Source organism: Hoplias malabaricus, chromosome 3 (assembly GCF_029633855.1).
Source record: "Hoplias malabaricus isolate fHopMal1 chromosome 3, fHopMal1.hap1, whole genome shotgun sequence".
In the NCBI taxonomy this organism is placed as follows: Eukaryota; Metazoa; Chordata; class Actinopteri; order Characiformes; family Erythrinidae; genus Hoplias; species Hoplias malabaricus.
The window spans coordinates 58,258,453-58,278,864 of NC_089802.1; the positions used below are offsets into that span (position 1 = coordinate 58,258,453).

The 20,412-nt window shown below is 37.9% G+C and overlaps 1 protein-coding gene across 11 annotated transcripts in view; it reads left to right on the forward strand.

Annotated features, from left to right (window-relative positions):
* The first annotated feature begins 453 nt into the window (after positions 1-453).
* Positions 454-20,412, forward strand: part of sgip1a (SH3GL interacting endocytic adaptor 1a) — a 72,125-nt gene continuing 52,166 nt past the window's right edge. For 10 of the 11 annotated variants that reach the window (XM_066663457.1, XM_066663461.1, XM_066663465.1 and 7 more), the window contains exon 1: positions 1,136-1,329. In XM_066663457.1, coding sequence (XP_066519554.1) covers positions 1,320-1,329 — 10 coding nt within the window. In that variant the 5' untranslated portion in view covers positions 1,136-1,319. Of the gene's footprint in view, positions 834-1,135; positions 1,330-20,412 lie in introns of those variants that run through there. The other variant, XM_066663458.1, reaches the window with a different exon arrangement.

Consider the following 20,412-nt stretch of genomic DNA (forward strand, 5'->3'; position numbering starts at 1 on the left):
TAAATAATTCACATTTCTCTGCAAGGCTAATCCAGGTGAATCCAGGCCTGATTTGATGTATTAGACCATAGTCCACAGTTGCCATATTAGTGCATCTCCACACATATTTTTAAACCCCTACCTGAAGCTCCGCACCGTTATGGATCCCCTGGACTGGAGCTGAAAACTTGAAAAGGGGCTAGAAAAAACTGTCCACCCAGAACACCAAAGCCTTTATTTTTGTCTGTCATTGATTAGTGGGCATCCATTGGCAGAGATCCACCTCTTCATGTGAAATTGATCACCTCCCTCTCTCTCTCTCTCTCTCTCTTTCTTCCCCCACCCCCACACAGTCTCTCTCTCTCTCTCTCTCTCTCTCTCTCTCTCTCTCACACACACACACACACACACACACTCCTTGTGTTCTCCACTCATCCTCATTTGTCTTTCTGTCTTTCTGATAGAGAGCAGACACCACGCACAACAGCAGCTACTGTTTCCAGTGTGATGCAGAATTTAATTGATTGCTATCTGGACTGAAAAAGAGAGAGAGAGATCCAATAGCTGAGAGAGAGAGAGAGAAAGAGAGAGAGAAGAAATAAAGGGACAGCGACATGGTAGAGACAGAGGGAAAGGGAGGAACACAACTGCCACTGGAGGAAGAGAAGACAGATTGTGGACAGTAAGAGGGCATGTGCTAATAGTTAGTTGTAGAGGAGCAGGCCGTCAGCTGCACAGTTGGAAGCAGACAGCATGGCCACGCTGCTTTCAGCTGCTGCCTTACTCCTCCAGCGAACAACACTTGATTAATCCCTTTCTGCTCTGCCTGAAGCTCCACACTTCACCATAACGAGGTATGGGCTTGTGTGTGTGTGTGTTTACATGCATGTGTGTATTCCCATGGTGGAGAGACTCTCAGAGAGTCTGTGAGCTGTGTGACGTGGAACATGGCCTTTTGTGATTGGCTGGATTGGGCTTTGACATCATCAACAAGCCAACCTTCCTCCTTCCTATTTATCTCCCTCCCTCTTTGGCTCCCTCCACTCTCTCCCTCCCTCCCTTCCTCTCTTTCTCTCTCTCTCTCCCTCTCTATCTGTCTCTCCCTCTCTCTTTCTCTCTGGTTTGCTTTTTTTTCCCTCCTCCCTTTGAGCATCCTCTGAAAGCCGCAGTGACTAGCAGCAGCATCCATGGCCTAAACCACGCACAGCCGGACATTAGGGCAGTACAAGAGCCTCTGGGAATCTGTCTGCCTCTCTTTTTCTCTACCTTGACCTGGGGCTTCTCCCTCTCCTCCTTTCGTTCCAGGCACTTTGGAGATAGAGGAATGCAAATCTGCAACCATGATGGAAGGTAAGGATAAATCCTGACAGTGCTTTCATTGAGTTGTTTTTTATTTATTTGTTCTTAATGCTTCTCTCTATGCAGAGTCTGTCTGTGGCTTTAAATAAATGCCATAAGCTGCCCTGCTATTTTGCCATTCCGGTGACTTGCATGTCGTTCTTGGTAAAGAGTAGAGGCTGTCGGCTATCTTAAGCCCAGGCACACACAAGCGCGCACACGCACACACAATACCAAGGATAATTGCTGTTTTTTCCCCTCTCGTCTCTCCTCTAACCCCCTTCCTTTGGCCTGCCATTGTAAAGGATTATTTGGATTTTGCACTTACAGCTTATGTGCCCAGCTGGCAGGCTCAGAATTTGCTTTGTATGTGGAGTTTACTTCACACAGTCATACAGTCTCACATGCTCATATGCCTACTCATTTACTAATATAGAACACTCATGTAAATGTATGTAATGGAGGGCAGGTTCTTTTTTTTTCCAAGCAGGGAAGGGGTGTGCGTGTGTGTGTGTGTGTTTTGTGTGCGCTCATGTGGATAAGGAGAATGGGTTGCTGTCAGCTGTGTTTTTGGGAGAGAAATGGAGGCTGGCTTTATCCACATGCGTGACGGAGGTTTTATGTAACAGTCTGATGAGAGCATGCCATGTATTTATAATGGTGCATTAACAAATCAGTATTACACTTTAATATTTTTAAATGACAGCAGTCTTTCTTTTTGTGGTTAGTATTTATTAATACTACTCATTGTATCATACAGCAATATCATACGCTCATTTTCACATGACTCATGGAAATTATAAATAGTTCCATCTATAATTAATGTATAAGAATTCTGTTCTTGCTGTCTTCATAGAGTGTTGTGTTACAGTTGCTTTAACCAACACTTTAACAAATAACAATGCTTTTGTTGTTCAGACATTGAATTAACATGGGTAGCAAACAAGTGAAATTTGCTGTTAACTTAGTTTGTTAACCCAATGCCTTCATGGATATTTCTGTGTGTAATGCCATTTCCTGTGGGAAGGGGCTGTCTTATGTGGCTGTTGCTTGGAGCCACATAAAAATATTTACATTTCTTTTGATGAAGACATAGTAACATATGTTTATGTAATAAGTGTTGGTGAATTGACAAAAATCACAATACCTGCGTGGATCATGCTACATATCACAGTAGTTTGACACACAAACACAATGCACCAGTGCCATATTTAAAACTGGCCTTAAGAGAACTAAGTGTACATTAATTTTTATTCAGTGTTCCACACACACACTGCTTTAAATGCAGTTAAACTCCATGTATTTGCCAGCCATCAGTGAAATAGCTGTATGCATCTGTGGTTTTGCAGGCTTTCTAAACTTGTCTGGATCTGGTAATGGAGAATAAATTAAGAATAATAGGTAAATGTCATGAAATGACAGATTTGGATGTGTATTTGTATTACTGCTTTTCTTAGGTTCTCAGCATGGAGCTGGTCATGACAAATATACATCACTGTAGGGTAATTATAGCAGCTTAACTTTCAAAATCATTATTATATCTTTTATTGTGGTTGTTCGGCAGGCGGTAATCATTGTGAACATTTACATTTTCACCAAAGCTTACTGTTGTCTTCAAAAAGTACATCCTTCACAGCAAAAAATGACTGATACAGATTTAATTTAATGTATCATATTTTAAGTTACTGTTGAATCAACAATAAAGGTTTCATCCCAGGTAACACTGTTGTACACCGCATATACACATCTACCCATTTGGTCAGTATTTCTAAGTACTGATAACTTCTACTGTATTCAAACAAAAGCTTATTGATATACACTTTGTCACAGTAATGATAGAATGTTGTCATATTGCCATACCATATTAATCAATCTCTTGTCGAAGGTAGAGTTAGTTCTGTTATTACAGAAGTAAGTGATCTCATGGCGGATATTGTCATCAAGACAATATCAGAAAAAAATTAAACTCATATGTGTTGAATATTGAATAATGAAAAATAACAATGAAAGCAAAGCAGTTCTGTAATTAATCTAGCATGAAGTATAGTTGTGTGATTTCCTGTTGTTGGCTGTGTATTACATTATATTGTGAGCATAAAAAACTGTTTATAGATTGTATTATGTGATGCGCTTCTATAGAAAACACATTTAGAAGTTTTAACATTTAGAAATCTTGCAAAAATGTAAAATTGCCGTCAGTGCCAGCTGATTTCTGTACTGGAAAAAAATATTTTTAAAACCTCTTGTAAAATCTCTTGGCCATCTATAGTATACGTTCATGTGTATGTATCCTTACATGACTTTTGTGCGTGTGTGTGTGTCAGCTGAGCTGTTTAGGAGTGAAGTAACATCAGAGTGTGTTAGGGACAGGTACTGTGGCTCCAGCCCACCACATAACTGCATAACATGAAGGTGAATGGCGCTTAGCGTGGCTAGCACAGGCTTAGCAGCGTTAGCCGTGCCTGGATTACCTGCAGGTGTAAAATAGGAAGCTAATCTGCCTCGCCCAGTACTTTCTAAATTCTGCTACCCACACATGCTCTAATGAAGCCTATATGTCTGATAATAGCTGCTGTATCTCCACAGATTAAGGTAAAACCGGTTTGTAATGGACATATATTTTTCTCTTTTTAATTTTTTTCTTATTATTTTTTATTCACATTTTTCTCAACTTAAAAAGTCAACTGCTGTTTCTACTGTATCAAAATGTGAAAATGATGACAAATTGAGTAACTGAACAAAAACCAAAATGACTTGAGTAAAAAAATGTCCTTTAACTTCCATTTGGAGATACAGGGTTTTGTTCTTGAAATGATCATCTAAAACTTTGACTGAAACTTAATTTCATTAACTGAGGAGAAATAATATAATGAAAGCAGTGCTAATATTTCTTATAATACTGAGATAATTTACTGTGGGTTTTAAATGAGTTTATCTACGTACATACAGACACTGATTATACTAATCATGATAACATAGTGTCCGTTGTCAGTGAATCAACAGCCATCTAATTCCTTTTTGCCATAAGTGTATGTTTTTAGACATACCTGACACTCACGGCCTTTTTTCTGATTGAACCTTATTCCTAGGTCATCATATCATATGTTTAGAAAATGATTGACCAATATACTCATTCTTTCCTTCCATTGGTGTGCAATTGAATCCGTTTTGAAAAATGTGTAGAACTGGATTTTAAGATAGCACTGTTAAAGGATTCCCATGTTAAAACCACTGTGTATTGATATTAAACATATTTAATTCTCAGTCTGTATTTATGAAGCATTTGAGTTAAAAGTCCTAAAAGTCCGGACCCAAGGTTTCCCAGCAAAAAACTGCCCAGTGCCTCCACCTTTTTGTCTTCTTTTCATAGTGCATCCTGCAGCTGTTTCTTTTCCAGGTGAGCTACACACATGCACCCAGCAGTACAAAAGTTTTAAAAGAAAAGAGGATTCATGAGAAGAGCCACCTTCTTCCATTGCTCCATGGTCCAGTTCTGATGCTCACATGCTCAATATAGGCACTTTTCACAAGTGGACATGGTTAGCCATTCAGCATTCACAATAAGCTGCATTGCACTGTGACCACTGCAAATTTCATGTCCTCCCTTAATTTTTTTCAGCTGTTTGAGCCACATTAGCTTTTCTGTGGGATCACTTTTCTTTCCCAGGCTCACCAATGACCCTTGAGTGTCTGCTGTTGCCAGTTCACCAGGGGAACAGCCTACAAGACCTGATTTTTTTGGAGATGTACTGATCAGGTCATCTGCCCGTCACAATTTGGACCTTTTAAAAGTTTGTATACTTACACTCACACATTTTTCCAAACTTCTAATTTAAGAGCTGACTACTGCTTAATATATCCTAGCCATTGACAGGTGCTGTTGTAATGAGATAATCAGTGTTATCCCTTTGACCTTTAATGCTGTGGCTGATTGGTGTATTTATACCTCTCCTATTGAAAAAGTTTATAAAAACCCTTATATCTAGGAGCATACATCAAATAATAGTTTTAACCTTGTTATATTCATAACTGTCATTATATAAAGTATTTACCATCAGGTGGATGGTGTGTATTTCTGGCTCGGCTCAAATGGCATTGGCCCTGGTAATGTCTGGGTGGGAGCTGACAGTGATTTGAAATAGCAGAGCTGGCCATGGGGGCTTGCTGGAAATAGAGTTAGTGGTAGATAGCATTTCCTGTTCCCTCCCTACCCCACCCTTGTGCTTGTGGCGAGAAGATCACTTGTCTGTGGTGTTAGGGTCAGTAATGTTAGTGCGGGCAAGAGCAGTGAAGCATTCCTTCATACCAGAGTTATATCCGGGAAGTGGAACAGTGTACCTGAGGCAAGATTAGAATTGAAACTTTAATTCAATTCCTTGGTGCCTTCTCATTTATAGGCCATGTCTAGATATGTGAAAATGTTTTATATGTATCTGTAATGCTCATAATGAGTTCATTATATTTACTCAAACTCAATTACTGTATAAAATGTACTTTATAAACAGATGAAAACATTGGCCCTATTGAACTCTAATAATTAAAGAAATAGCAAGATGGATCCATTATTATTTTTAGATTTTATACATCTAAAAATTATAAATCATGCACTTGCAATTAGATTTAACACACGATGTTTTGCAGCAATGAAACTGCGTGGCCTCATTTTTTATACATTTTTTTATATATAAAATTATTGCATTTTCTGTGATGGACTGATGCCCTGTTGAGTGCGTGTTTTTGTCTTGTGTCCAATTATTTCTGGTAGACTCTGGACCCACTGTGACTCTGAACAGCATAAAATGGTTGTGGAATATGAATAAATGGTTAACAGCTCTAATTGCTTGATTATAGATGAAGTTACTTTAAGCTTCATTTTATCTTTATCTTAATAAGTATGCAGTGGCATGAATCAAATGTCTAACTAGTTCCCCATGGCCTCTTGCGTTAGTAATTGGAGAGTTTCAGTCTCTGTCCCTAGACTGAGATAAAGAACAATTCAGTTATACCATCTCCCTTGACTGTTAATGAATTTGCCATATTTAGTAAGTAATTTTTCTCTAAGGGTGAGTGTATTGTGATTCATATCAGCCTGTTTGTATGACAGGGTTGAAGGAATATGATGTTAGGTCGTGTTGATTTGACTTGTGTTGTGAGACAGGCTGCTCGTTAGACAGGCAGTGGCAGGAGTGACAAGTGGTCTTTCCTGGTCAGGCTAAGATACACCAGGACTGACTGTGCATCTGGAGTATGAGGAAATGAGCCTTAAAAAATGGAGCATCCCAGCCCATATAATACACAATGCTTTTGTGTAGCCATTAACCAAGACATGTTTAGTGTCTGAGGTTCGTGTTTCATTTAGCATTGTAGCGGCTATGCTAATATAATTGTAATGAAATCATTTATCCTGCCGAGTATTGTTCTTACAATAAACTACAGAATATTAATAATAAATACTGTTTCTGTCTATGGAGCAGTGGAGCTGTATTCTATGTAGTATATATCGAATATTGTTTAGATGAGCAGTGGCATTCTCTGATCCAGAAATGGACTTCTCAGACCACAGGACTCAGATGAGCTTTGTGCACAAAGAGTTCAGCAGTGGAGTTTCTGCATGTAATTTATTTGTTTCAGGATGCATTTCTTGATGCAGCGGCAGACTGTCTTAAGTTACAAGTGCTTTCTGAAGTAATTTCGACCATTTGTGGCTATATTTATCCACAGCACAGTAGCTTGACTGTTTCGTATGCAGTGCCTTCTGAGGGCTTATATAAGTATATATATCAATGGTATATGGCCTTGCCCCCCAGGAACTGAGATTTCTTTGGATTTTCTCACAACGTTTTGGACAAAGTGGTGATTCCTGAAACATCTTTGCTTGCAAACACTCAACATTTGTGGATTCCCATTTATAAATATTTATTTTCACCTGCTTATAGTGGAATCTTTCAAAAGTGTAACTTGAATATTGTTTACACTTTTTACTCTCAATATGCAACTGTCCTAACTTTGTTTGTATTGTGGGCATCAAATACAATCAATATGGTGAGTGAAGTGAAATATTTGTATAGCTTTGTCAGTTAAATACACATTTAAGAGAATTGCACATTGCAGATGCTCTGTCTTTTATTGCATTTTACAAACAATCCCAATTTTTCTGTAAATGGGGTTTGTATGTATAGATTTATTTATATGGTGGAGTGTCTCTCTTTTACCAAGAACATTTTCAAATTACCATGTGAAGTGAGATGGAGTGCCTGGATGACTTGATGTTTATATGTGAAAATGTTTGCATTACAATGTTTTGGTGGTTCACTCAGCACTGAAGGGCTGTGCTTTGAGGGCTACTGTGGGGGCACTGCTAGAGTGAAAAAGCTTTTTGTTTTGTTTTGTTTTCCCCCTTAATTTAATGAGTAACAATGAGTGATTTGGACTGGGACGGACTTTCCCACAACAAAGAAAGTCTGTATATTCTGTACTGTAGAACTGTGAGTTAATAGCTTTTTTTTTTTTTTTTTTTTTTTTTTTGCTTTTTTTTTTTTTCTTAATGAAGCTTCAGATGGGGTTTGCCTCATATGAGGTGTGTTGTAACAAACTCTTGGAATTGAAAGCAGCCCAAGTGCGTAAGTGCTAATATAATTTATTAAAACCTCATAATTTCAATAAAGCCAGAAAGGAGCCTGTGAATAACACTAGCACAGAGGGCCTGATGTGCTAATCCTTTTCAGGGATTTCAGGTGCAGGCCGTCTGCCTCCTAACGTGTGTTATGTATGAAACTCGTGCACAAGCCTAAACACAGCTTTGGAAAAATGTGCTTTATATGTAGTTGAATGATGGCTGGGAGAATCATGCCGAAAATGAATGGAGGGATTACACATGTGGCTGATTACACAATCTGTGTGTTTGAGCAGCATGAAATGTTGTCAGTTATTCACCTTTAAATACAGGCATATATTTTTGTTAGGGGCTTTAATACATTCCTTACCTGGAAAGGGTGTGTGGGTGAAGGCAAGTTGACATTTGCTGTGACAGGAAAGGTGTGAGCCTCAAACACATGCTGAAAAAATTTTACCATCAGAATAATAGTGTTTAAAATATCAGGAGAAGAATGCAGAATATATGGATGCAGCCTTAATGTGTGTGCACTCTTTGTTATTGCTTCACAATCTCTGCTTCCGTAGGTGGAGTTAAATAACACTGTGTAATGTTTATGTGGGAAAGAATTTCATATGTTAACACAGCTATCTTGACTCAAGCTTGTTGATGGCTCCATTATGTCACTACAGACTTTAAACCCTTCACATGACGAGTAAGCATGCAGTGAAAGGGGCTGTGTGCATAACTGCAGCCTTAGTAAATGTAATGTTAATTTGTAATTCATTAGTTGGGGAGATGCACTGTAGAGATTCTGTTGTGCTGGCTGGTTCGCTAGCACGTAAAGATCACATGGAACTGGAGGCACTGAGCATGCATTAACGGTACCAGTGAGGCTAGGTACAGCCTTAATCACCAGGGAGGACAGTGTGGATTTACGGTTGTTGATGCTTAAGGGTAAGGTAGTACTGTAAAGCTAGCTTGAAGTGGGGTGGGTCTGGGAGGCCAAACTTCACTGTTGAGCCTTCTGGAGGTGTTGTGGGCTTAATTCAGCAGAACAATGATGAGGGGAGGTGCCTATCTGATGACCCCTCTGAAGAGCTAGTGATACAGTGGGTGGTTTGGGTTGTCATGTGATGGGATCAATGAGTAACCGTAGGTGTAAAGGGTAGCTAGTTGCTGATCGGATCATAAACGGCTACAACAACCTTATGGTGTAGCTGTAGGATTGGAACAATAGACATTATGTGGCTGCCGGTAGGCAGAGAGTGGGATGGGCCCTATGTGAATCTCTAATGGACTGACAAAGGATATTTTACATCTTATCTTGGGTATGGTAATAATAATCTTTGTGAGTACGTATGGCACTCAGATAAAGGTACATTTTGTGCTGTAATTTGTTGGGATATATGCTCATAGATGGAGTTTTCATATTTAGCTTTAGCAGGAGTGAAAAAAATATGCATTTTAACTCGACACAGTTCTAGGTTGGTATATAGTTGTGGTTGATATATAGACTCTGAAAGCAAGACTCCTCATCATCACCATCACTTACAAACAGCATATGCTATAGAATTAGGTCTTTACTTTGACGTAATCAGGAACTATTTCATCAGATCAGAGAAGAGTCTCTTTCTCTCTCTCTCTCTCTCTCTCTCTCTCTCTAAGTTTCCCTCCCTCTGGAAGTCTCTGGCTCCAGATAATAACTATTCCCTCAACATGACCCTGGATTAATAGAGCATTTTTTCTTCCACCAATGAAGCAGAGAGATGTAAACAATGAGAAAGATATATTAATGCTGTATTGAAGTTGACAGAGTAACACCAGTGGAAAGGATGGATTGTTTCAGGATTGTTTTTTTTTTCCCCAGTGGGCAGATTGAAGAAAAACTGCTGAGTAAACAGATGAAACCTAAAAAGGAGGTTGATGTGAGAAAAGCAGGGTTGGTTCACTTCACCTTGGAATGAAGATATAAAGGATACAGTAAATAAACCGCAGCTAGCTAACTGTTGTAAAACATGTTGAAGAGTATGGGTGCTTTTCGTTCTGTCACTTCATGTGAATGTGTAGGTTTGTGAGTGACATACAATGTGACAAAAAGTTCAGTAACCTAAGACTGAATTAATTCATAATTTATCTATTCCTGCACAAATGTTTTATGTTTTTCATTTGTAGTGTACAACTTATTTTAACTGCAACAAGACAGCTCCAATTAGTAGAGTAGTATTGTAAATGTGATTTTGATTGGCAGTTTCTGCCTGTGTTCTTTAAAGCTATTAAACCTCACAACTGTTGCAACAAAGCAACATTACAATAAACAAATCATTTTACAGCATGATTACATCGGTTTATTTATATGCAGGTATACATTTAAGGTTTTATTTATTTATTTATTTATTTATTTTATTTTTTTTTATAAGCATGATGTCCTAAATATCAGAGCACCAGGCTTGGTAACGGAAGGTTGCTGGTTCGATCCAAGGCTGAAGTGCCCTTGAGCAAGGTGCTTAACCCCCAAATGTTTCCTGGGTGCTGAGGATGGTTGCCTGCTGCTCTGGGTGTGTGTGTTCATTGCCATGGATGAATTAAATGAGGTCAAATTTCATTGCACATTTGTACAATGATCATAAAGAGTGTCTCTAATTGTCACTGTCACTTATAGTACTAATAAGTATTAGTATTATAACATTACAGAATACAGGATCAGATATTAGTGGGGGGAAATTCATCTATGGAGTCAAAAAAGGGTCAAAAAGATTTTGAGCTTGTAAAACAATAATCACAGATAACGGACTTTGTAACTGTGCTTGAGCAACTACATACACATAAAATTCAAATCCACAAATGTATTGAAATGCACAAATTTAAAACAACAACAATAATAATTTAAATTCACAAATGTGGAAAAAATATTTGTAATGTATATAAATAATTTTTAAATGTCTAGAAAAAATTTGCATTTGTAAATCAAATGTCATGAATGTGTGAATAGGTACCTCTCAAATGGCTTAAAATGTGCCAGAGCAAACATTTTTGAGGTTCCAAATGTGACAGTGGGAGTTTATAAATGCGGTGGAAAAAATCCACACATTCACCTTCTCTGCTTCTTGTATGAATCTCTTTGCAGTTGCGGATTTTTGACCATTTTGACAGCCAATTGGACTAATAGGAAAGCTTTAGCTGGACCAATCAGATTGCGAAGTTTGTGTAACCAATCAGAACACTGATTTGTTGCTGTCAACTATATCACTTTTCCATCAAAAGAGCTCCGGTTCTTGAACCAATTCCGCTCCTAAATCTTGGAACCTTGGTTCTTTCCAGTGAAATGCCGCATTTCTACACGTTTATAGGGGATCCAGGAATATGTCATTGGGGGGTGGGAACAGCGCCAGCGCCAAAGATAAATCTTTATCTTTAATTACGTAATTCTGAATCCTTAAGCCCTGTTTAGAAAGCATAATGTATGGATACACATTTTAGCACTTAACTTGTTTCTGCAGTTGTTTCCAATGATAGAGTGGAAACTGACTTATACAGATATATATTTTTTTCTAGTTTAAATATTCCTTTTGTGCACATTCACTTTGGGCAGAGTGAAACAAATCAAGAGCATAATCAAAACTTTCTGTGTGCTCTCATATTAATGCATATTTAGAAAAAAATCACAAGGCTTTCTCTATTGTTGCTCTATGTGTTATTCTCAGTGAGTGCATACAGTATGCTAATTATATTTCTATTTATTTATGTTTTTCAAAATGGCAGTTCAAGAAACTTACAAAATAAATGTCTACTTGTTATATTGCATTCATTACATATCTAATAAATTCATAAATTAACAAGTTACTTAATCAACACTGAAAAGAAGCTGAAAGGGCAAAATGGCAGCCACTTTCTGGGGCTTTGTGAAGAGGTTACATTTGATGCAAACTTGGCAGTAGTTAATGATAATCTGTGTATCTGTACTTGCTTAAAGAAGCAGCTAGGATGAAAGCTAAAGAGTTATAAATGGAATCACGTTTTGCAAATCTAAGTGTTAGACTGTAAAACAGGGCCTTTTATAACATTGACTGTATTACTGTGGACAAAGGTTAAACTAGCTGTCTCTCTTACTCTCTTTATCTCCCCCTTCCTCCCTTCCTTCAATACTTCCTGTTTGTCTAGGAGTTGGCTGGATAATGATTTCTCCACAGCAGGCTTGGTTTATTTTGTCTATGTTTTATTAACTTAGCTCTATTGTTTATTGATCAACCATCAAATGTATACATAAAGAATTTAGTTTGTTGTCTTCTGCTAAAACTGGGGTCTGGCTTTTCAAAAAATGAAAAACAGTGGTAGAGTGTTCAGACATCACCAATGTGGCATTATCTTGTGTTGTTCCCCAGTGTTCATTGAGCGATCACTCAGTCTTGCTAATATGCTCATTCTGATAGCTGCATGGACAGTTGTAGTAGAGGATGGTTAGAAATGTATGGACAGTTGTAGTAGAGGATGGTTAGAAATGTATGGACAGTTGTAGTAGAGGATGGTTAGAAATGTATGGACAGTTGTAATAGAAAATGGTTAGAAATGTATGGACAGTTGTAGTAGAGGATGGTTAGAAATGTATGGAGAGTTGTAGTAAAGGATGGTTAGAAATGTATGGACAGTTGTAGTAGAGGATGGTTAGAACTGTATGGACAGTTGTAGTAGAGGATGGTTAGAACTGTATGGACAGTTGTAGTAGAGGATGGTTAGAACTGTATGGACAGTTGTAGTAGAGGATGATTAGAACTGTATGGACAGTTGTAGTAGAGGATGGTTAGAAATGTATGGACAGTTGTAGTAGAGGATGGTTAGAACTGTATGGACAGTTGTAGTAGAGGATGGTAAGAAATGTATGGAGAGTTGTAGTAGAGGATGGTTAGAAATGTATGGAGAGTTGTAGTAGAGGATGGTTAGAACTGTATGGACAGTTGTAGTAGAGGATGGTTAGAAATGTATGGAGAGTTGTAGTAAAGGATGGTTAGAAATGTATGAACAGTTGTAGTACAGAATGGTTAGAAATGTATGGACAGTTGTAGTACGGAATGGTTAGAAATGTATGGACAGTTGTAATAGACGATGGTTAGAAATGTATGGACAGTTGTAGAGGATGGTTAGAAATGTATGGACAGTTGTAGTAGAGGATGGTTAGAAATGTATGGACAGTTGTAGTAGAGGATGGTTAGAAATGTATGGACAGTTGTAGTAGAGGATGGTTAGAAATGTATGAACAGTTGTAGTAGAGGATGGTTAGAAATGTATGGACAGTTGTAGTACAGGATGGTTAGAAATGTATGGACAGTTGTAGTACAGGATGGTTAGAAATGTATGGACAGTTGTAGTAGAGGATGGTTAAAAATGTATGGACAGTTGTAGTAGAGGATGGTTAGAAATGTATGGACAGTTGTAATAGACTATGGTTAGAAATGTATGGACAGTTGTAGTAGAGGATGGTTAGAAATGTATGGACAGTTGTAGTAGAGGATGGTTAGAAATGTATGGACAGTTGTAGTAGACGATGGTTAGAAATGTATGGACAGTTGTAGTAGAGGATGGTTAGAAATGTATGGACAGTTGTAGTAGAAGATGGTTAGAAATGTATGGACAGTTGTAGTAGAAGATGGTTAGAACTGTATGGACAGTTGTAGAGGATGGGTAGAAATGTATGGACAGTTGTAGTAGAGGATGGTTAGAAATGTATGGACAGTTGTAGTAGAGGATGGTTAGAAATGTATGGACAGTTGTAATAGACGATGGTTAGAAATGTATGGACAGTTGTAGTAGAAGATGGTTAGAACTGTATGGACAGTTGTAGTAGAGGATGGTTAGAACTGTATGGACAGTTGTAGTAGAGGATGGTTAGAACTGTATGGACAGTTGTAGTAGAGGATGGTTAGAAATGTATGGACAGTTGTAGTAGAGGATGGTTAGAAATGTATGGACAGTTGTAGTAGAGGATGGTTAGAAATGTATGGACAGTTGTAGTAGAAGATGGTTAGAAATGTATGGACAGTTGTAGTAGAGGATGGTTAGAAATGTATGGACAGTTGTAGTAGAAGATGGTTAGAACTGTATGGACAGTTGTAGTAGAGGATGGTTAGAAATGTATGACAGTTGTAGTAGAGGATGGTTAGAAATGTATGGACAGTTGTAGTAGAGGATGGTTAGAAATGTATGGACAGTTGTAGTAGAGGATGGTTAGAAATGTATGGACAGTTGTAGTAGAGGATGGTTAGAAATGTATGGACAGTTGTAGTAGAGGATGGTTAGAAATGTATGTACAGTTGTAGTAGAGGATGGTTAGAAATGTATGGACAGTTGTAGTAGAGGATGGTTAGAAATGTATGGACAGTTGTAGTAGAGGATGGTTAGAAATGTATGGACAGTTGTAATAGACGATGGTTAGAAATGTATGGACAGTTGTAGAGGATGGTTAGAAATGTATGGACAGTTGTAGTAGAGGATGGTTAGAACGGTATGGACAGTTGTAATAGACTATGGTTAGAAATGTATGGACAGTTGTAATAGACTATGGTTAGAAATGTATGGACAGTTGTAGTAGAGGATGGTTAGAACTGTATGGACAGTTGTAGTAGAGGATGGTTAGAACTGTATGGACAGTTGTAGTAGAGGATGGTTAGAAATGTATGGAGAGTTGTAGTAGAGGATGGTTAGAAATGTATGGACAGTTGTAGTAGAGGATGGTTAGAAATGTATGGACAGTTGTAGTAGAAGATGGTTAGAAATGTATGGACAGTTGTAGTAGAGGATGGTTAGAAATGTATGGACAGTTGTAGTAGAAGATGGTTAGAACTGTATGGACAGTTGTAGTAGAGGATGGTTAGAAATGTATGACAGTTGTAGTAGAGGATGGTTAGAAATGTATGGACAGTTGTAGTAGAGGATGGTTAGAAATGTATGGACAGTTGTAGTAGAGGATGGTTAGAAATGTATGGACAGTTGTAGTAGAGGATGGTTAGAAATGTATGGACAGTTGTAGTAGAGGATGGTTAGAAATGTATGTACAGTTGTAGTAGAGGATGGTTAGAAATGTATGGACAGTTGTAGTAGAGGATGGTTAGAAATGTATGGACAGTTGTAGTAGAGGATGGTTAGAAATGTATGGACAGTTGTAATAGACGATGGTTAGAAATGTATGGACAGTTGTAGAGGATGGTTAGAAATGTATGGACAGTTGTAGAGGATGGTTAGAAATGTATGGACAGTTGTAGTAGAGGATGGTTAGAAATGTATGGACAGTTGTAGTAGAGGATGGTTAGAACGGTATGGACAGTTGTAATAGACTATGGTTAGAAATGTATGGACAGTTGTAATAGACTATGGTTAGAAATGTATGGACAGTTGTAGTAGAGGATGGTTAAAAATGTATGGACAGTTGTAATAGACGATGGTTAGAAATGTATGGACAGTTGTAGTAGAGGATGGTTAGAAATGTATGGATAGTTGTAGTAGAGGATGGTTAGAAATGTATGGATAGTTGTAGTAGAGGATGGTTAGAAATGTATGGACAGTTGTAGTAGAGGATGGCTAGAAATGTATGGACAGTTGTAGTAGAGGATGGTTAGAACGGTATGGACAGTTGTAATAGACTATGGTTAGAAATGTATGGACAGTTGTAATAGACTATGGTTAGAAATGTATGGACAGTTGTAGTAGAGGATGGTTAGAACTGTATGGACAGTTGTAGTAGAGGATGGTTAGAACTGTATGGACAGTTGTAGTAGAGGATGGTTAAAAATGTATGGACAGTTGTAATAGACGATGGTTAGAAATGTATGGACAGTTGTAGTAGAGGATGGTTAGAAATGTATGGATAGTTGTAGTAGAGGATGGTTAGAAATGTATGGACAGTTGTAGTAGAGGATGGCTAGAAATGTATGGACAGTTGTAGTAGAGGATGGTTAGAAATGTATGGACAGTTGTAGTAGAGGATGGTTAGAAATGTATGGATAGTTGTAGTAGAGGATGGCTAGAAATGTATGGACAGTTTTAGTAGATGATGGTTAGAACGGTATGAACAGTTGTAATAGACTATGGTTAGAAATGTATGGACAGTTGTAATAGACTATGGTTAGAAATGTATGGACAGTTGTAATAGACTAAGGTTAGAAATGTATGGACAGTTGTAATAGACTATGGTTAGAAATGTATGGACAGTTGTAATAGACTATGGTTAGAAATGTATGGACAGTTGTAGTAGAGGATGGTTAGAAATGTATGGACAGTTGTAATAGACTATGGTTAGAAATGTATGGACAGTTGTAATAGACTATGGTTAGAAATGTATGGACAGTTGTAATAGACTATGGTTAGAAATGTATGGACAGTTGTAGTAGAGGATGGTTAGAAATGTATGGACAGTTGTAATAGACTATGGTTAGAAATGTATGGACAGTTGTAATAGACGATGGTTAGAAATGTATGGACAGTTGTAGTAGAGGATGGTTAGAAATGTATGGACAGTTGTAATAGACGATGGTTAGAAATGTATGGACAGTTGTAGTAGAGGATGGTTAGAAATGTATGGACAGTTGTAATAGACTATGGTTAGAAATGTATGGACAGTTGTAATAGACGATGGTTAGAAATGTATGGACAGTTGTAGTAGAGGATGGTTAGAACGGTATGGACAGTTGTAATAGACTATGGTTAGAAATGTATGGACAGTTGTAATAGACGATGGTTAGAAATGTATGGACAGTTGTAATAGACGATGGTTAGAAATGTAGACATTTAGAAATGGACAGTTGTAGTAGAAGATGGTTAGAACTGTATGGACAGTTGTAGTAGAGGATGGTTAGAAATGTATGGACAGTTGTAGTAGAGGATGGTTAGAAATGTATGGACAGTTGTAGTAGAGGATGGTTAGAAATGTATGGACAGTTGTAGTAGAGGATGGTTAGAACTGTATGGACAGTTGTAGTAGAGGATGGTTAGAAATGTATGGACATTTGTAATAGACGATGGTTAGAACTGTATGGACAGTTGTAGTAGAGGATGGTTAGAAATGTATGGACAGTTGTAGTAGAGGATGGTTAGAAATGTATGAACAGTTGTAGTAGAGGATGGTTAGAAATGTATGAACAGTTGTAGTAGAGGATGGTTAGAAATGTATGGACATTTGTAATAGACGATGGTTAGAAATGTATGGAGAGTTGTAGTAGAGGATGGTTAGAAATGTATGGACAGTTGTAGTAGAGGATGGTTAGAACTGTATGGACAGTTGTAGTAGAGGATGGTTAGAAATGTATGGACAGTTGTAGTAGAGGATGGTTAGATATGTATGGACAGTTGTAGAGGATGGTTAGAACCGTATGGACAGTTCTAGTAGAGGATGGTTAAAAATGTATGTACAGTTGTAGTAGAGGATGGTTAGAAATGTATGGACAGTTGTAGTAGAGGATGGTTAGAAATGTATGGAGAGTTGTAGGAGAAGATAACTATCAAACTTAAGATTAGCTAGGTTTTACAGTTAAAAAGAACATTTACAAAGTAGTGTAAATCCAGATGCACAATGGCTGCACTGTGCCACATCCAAAAATTTAACACTGGCACAGTGCCTAGATGCAGGCAGGGGTCTTAAGTGACTCTGAGCACTGTTCAATTGCTTAATGCACCGCAACCTGCCGCACTGCCACCATTACTACGTTTTTAATACTAAGGCCAATTTACTTCAGCCAATGTTACCATACTAACAATGTACAGTGGAGTTCAGCTAAAAAGTAGCCAGTTTGATAAGTAAACTGACACCAAGCATGATAAGTGATGCTGGACATTGTTTTACATGGGGGGCTGCCACCACTGCTGAAAAAAAGATCCTCTAGGATATTTTGTGCACTCTATATGGACAGTGGTATGAGAGGACAGCTAGAAGAGTTTGGACATATGAGGATGGCTAGAACTCTATAGACAAACAGAGGAGAAGATGGCTAGAACTGTATGAACAGATATAAGAGAGGATGGCTATATGTTTATGGAGAGTTGTAGCACAACATAAAATATAGATATCATTAAGCAAGCATGGATGATACATGAGAGTCGATGTGGAATACGGCAGAATAATATTGGGTTGGTGTAAGGCTGGACGATTTGATATCACAATATATTTCTGCATTTTGATTGATAAAGTATAAGTCTGATATCTGAACAATGCAAAAGCCACAGAAAAACAGACAATAACAAACATAAAATTAAATAAAACTCTTGGCTTTAATGACCTGAATGCAGCGACCTGTAATGAAAGTCAGTCAGTGCAATAATATAGATAATGTATATTGAAATACTGAAAATCAGTTTAAACATTTTATATATGTAATGTTGATGTGCACCACATTATCATCAATGTCTAAAAAGACATACATTTCGTGGTTAAATGGTTAAACATATTAACAAATATGTGCTGAACCTGACAGGATTATTGTACTGATCTGAGGTTTAACAGAGTAGATGAATGTAGGTTCATTATTTGACATACATACTTTATCTACTCAATCCACTCAAATGCATAAGCATGAAGGTAGGAATTGTATTCTCATGGTCTGTAAATTGTGTGTTTGGGCTTGTTCGACAGACCCTGAAAGAATGTGTCCCTATTTCACCTGAAACTAAAGGTTGAGGACACCCACAGTGAGGGGCTGCAGGCTGATTTGCATAATGCACACTTCTTCAATGGTGGGCTGCGGATTAAGGAACAGTGTGTTGTGAAGCTGTGCATTTAGGTCCTAGTCTGGGTAGGAACTGTTCCACATTGGAATGCATCCGTTTACTTGTGTTTATTTAATATCTGATGTGAATATGACTGTAACCTGTGTGTGCACCATTGCACTAGTCATGTGGCTGTGCTGGAAGTGTGTGCGGGCGTGTGTTCGAGGCAGTGGATGAGTCATCTGAATGAGCGCTGCTGTTCTTGGTGGACTGTGTCATCCCAAGGATGGCAGACATTATGAAGATTAGCTCCGAGCTGACAGGCACTGTTAGCATTAGCCGCTAACAACTTAGCTGTCCTCTTTTCTTGTCTGATCTTTAGTTAATTCACAGCAATAAAGCTGTATTTCATTTGCACTATTTATTAATGTATGTTAGCTCAACTCTGACTACACTATATATGTTAATATTGCATACATTCAGTTCATGAACATACTGTTGTACTGTATATAGATGATGAATTTTGAACAGTCAAAGAAATATGCTGCTCTCTACAAAATCATGCATATTTCAGTCATTTTATGCAAAAGTTAACAGCTAATGTTGCTGAAAGTTAAGTTAGGGCACATGTGGATTTAAGCATTGTCTGATTCTGAAGAAGAATATTACCACTAGTCTAGGGCTCGGCAATTAATCGAAAATTAATCGAAATTGACATTCAGAACTTCTGATCGACATAATCTTGTCTATATTGATTATATTGGTTATTTATATTCTGTTATGTCCCCACTGTGTGTTCATGTACTGTCCCTTTAAAACCATGCTACTAAGCTGTAGTCACGTGATCCTAAATGTAAAGCATCCAAAGCAACCTAAATGATGAGGCTGACCAAATGACTCAAGCAGTTCGTACCAAAGACAACCACAGCGTCTGTGGTATGGATGTGTTGTGTTTGGTCACTGAAACGTTTTTTTCTCAATCACACATCAAATATAAACAGTGCACAGAAAAAAAGAGAGGATCAAGCTCCCAGCATCATTAGAAAAAATATCCCATATTTAAAACTTGAGCACATTTACAGTACAAGCCTCATCACTGAACTACGAGGGTCAAAAATACAAAAACTAAAATAATCATTCATTAATCATAATTGTGGTAAAACATACAATTAATCGTGATATTGATTTGCGCTCATATCGCCCAGCACTACACTAGTCTGTATCAGACTCCAAAATCAACCACTGAATGAGCCTGAAACTGTTATTTGTCCGCCAGCTTATTTGAATTCTTTGTTCCACCTTAAATGGTGCAGCAGTTACATTTTGTTGGTGAATTAGGAGCCAAATTCAGCTTTTTCTGTACATAGGATTAAACCAGATGCTGCTCTGTCAACTTGCTCACTTTGCTGCTTGGATCTTCATGTTTGAGGCCTCCTGGTCTGGCTCTGTCCTGAGAATTTGGCTCAGTTTTGGGTAGAATTCATTATTTGTTGGAAGAAAGTGGCAATACTGAACCACAATTTCATAAACTTACACTGTTGAACTGATATATAAAAGCAAAAAGATATTCAAGGTTGTGTAAGTATAACCTCAAGGCTGTGATGCACATCAGTTGATTTTGGCACATGCCTGAAACCGATGTTACCACAACCATGATGTTATTCGTGATAACACATCTCGTGATCTACTGAGGAAATGGACATTCACTGTCCACATAAAAATGTTCAGTTGTGTTTTAGGGATATTATTGTGCTGCCTTTGGATAGAGGCTTTGGACCTCATGCTTTCTGTCCCTGTCCCAAAGATGAGTCATCCCG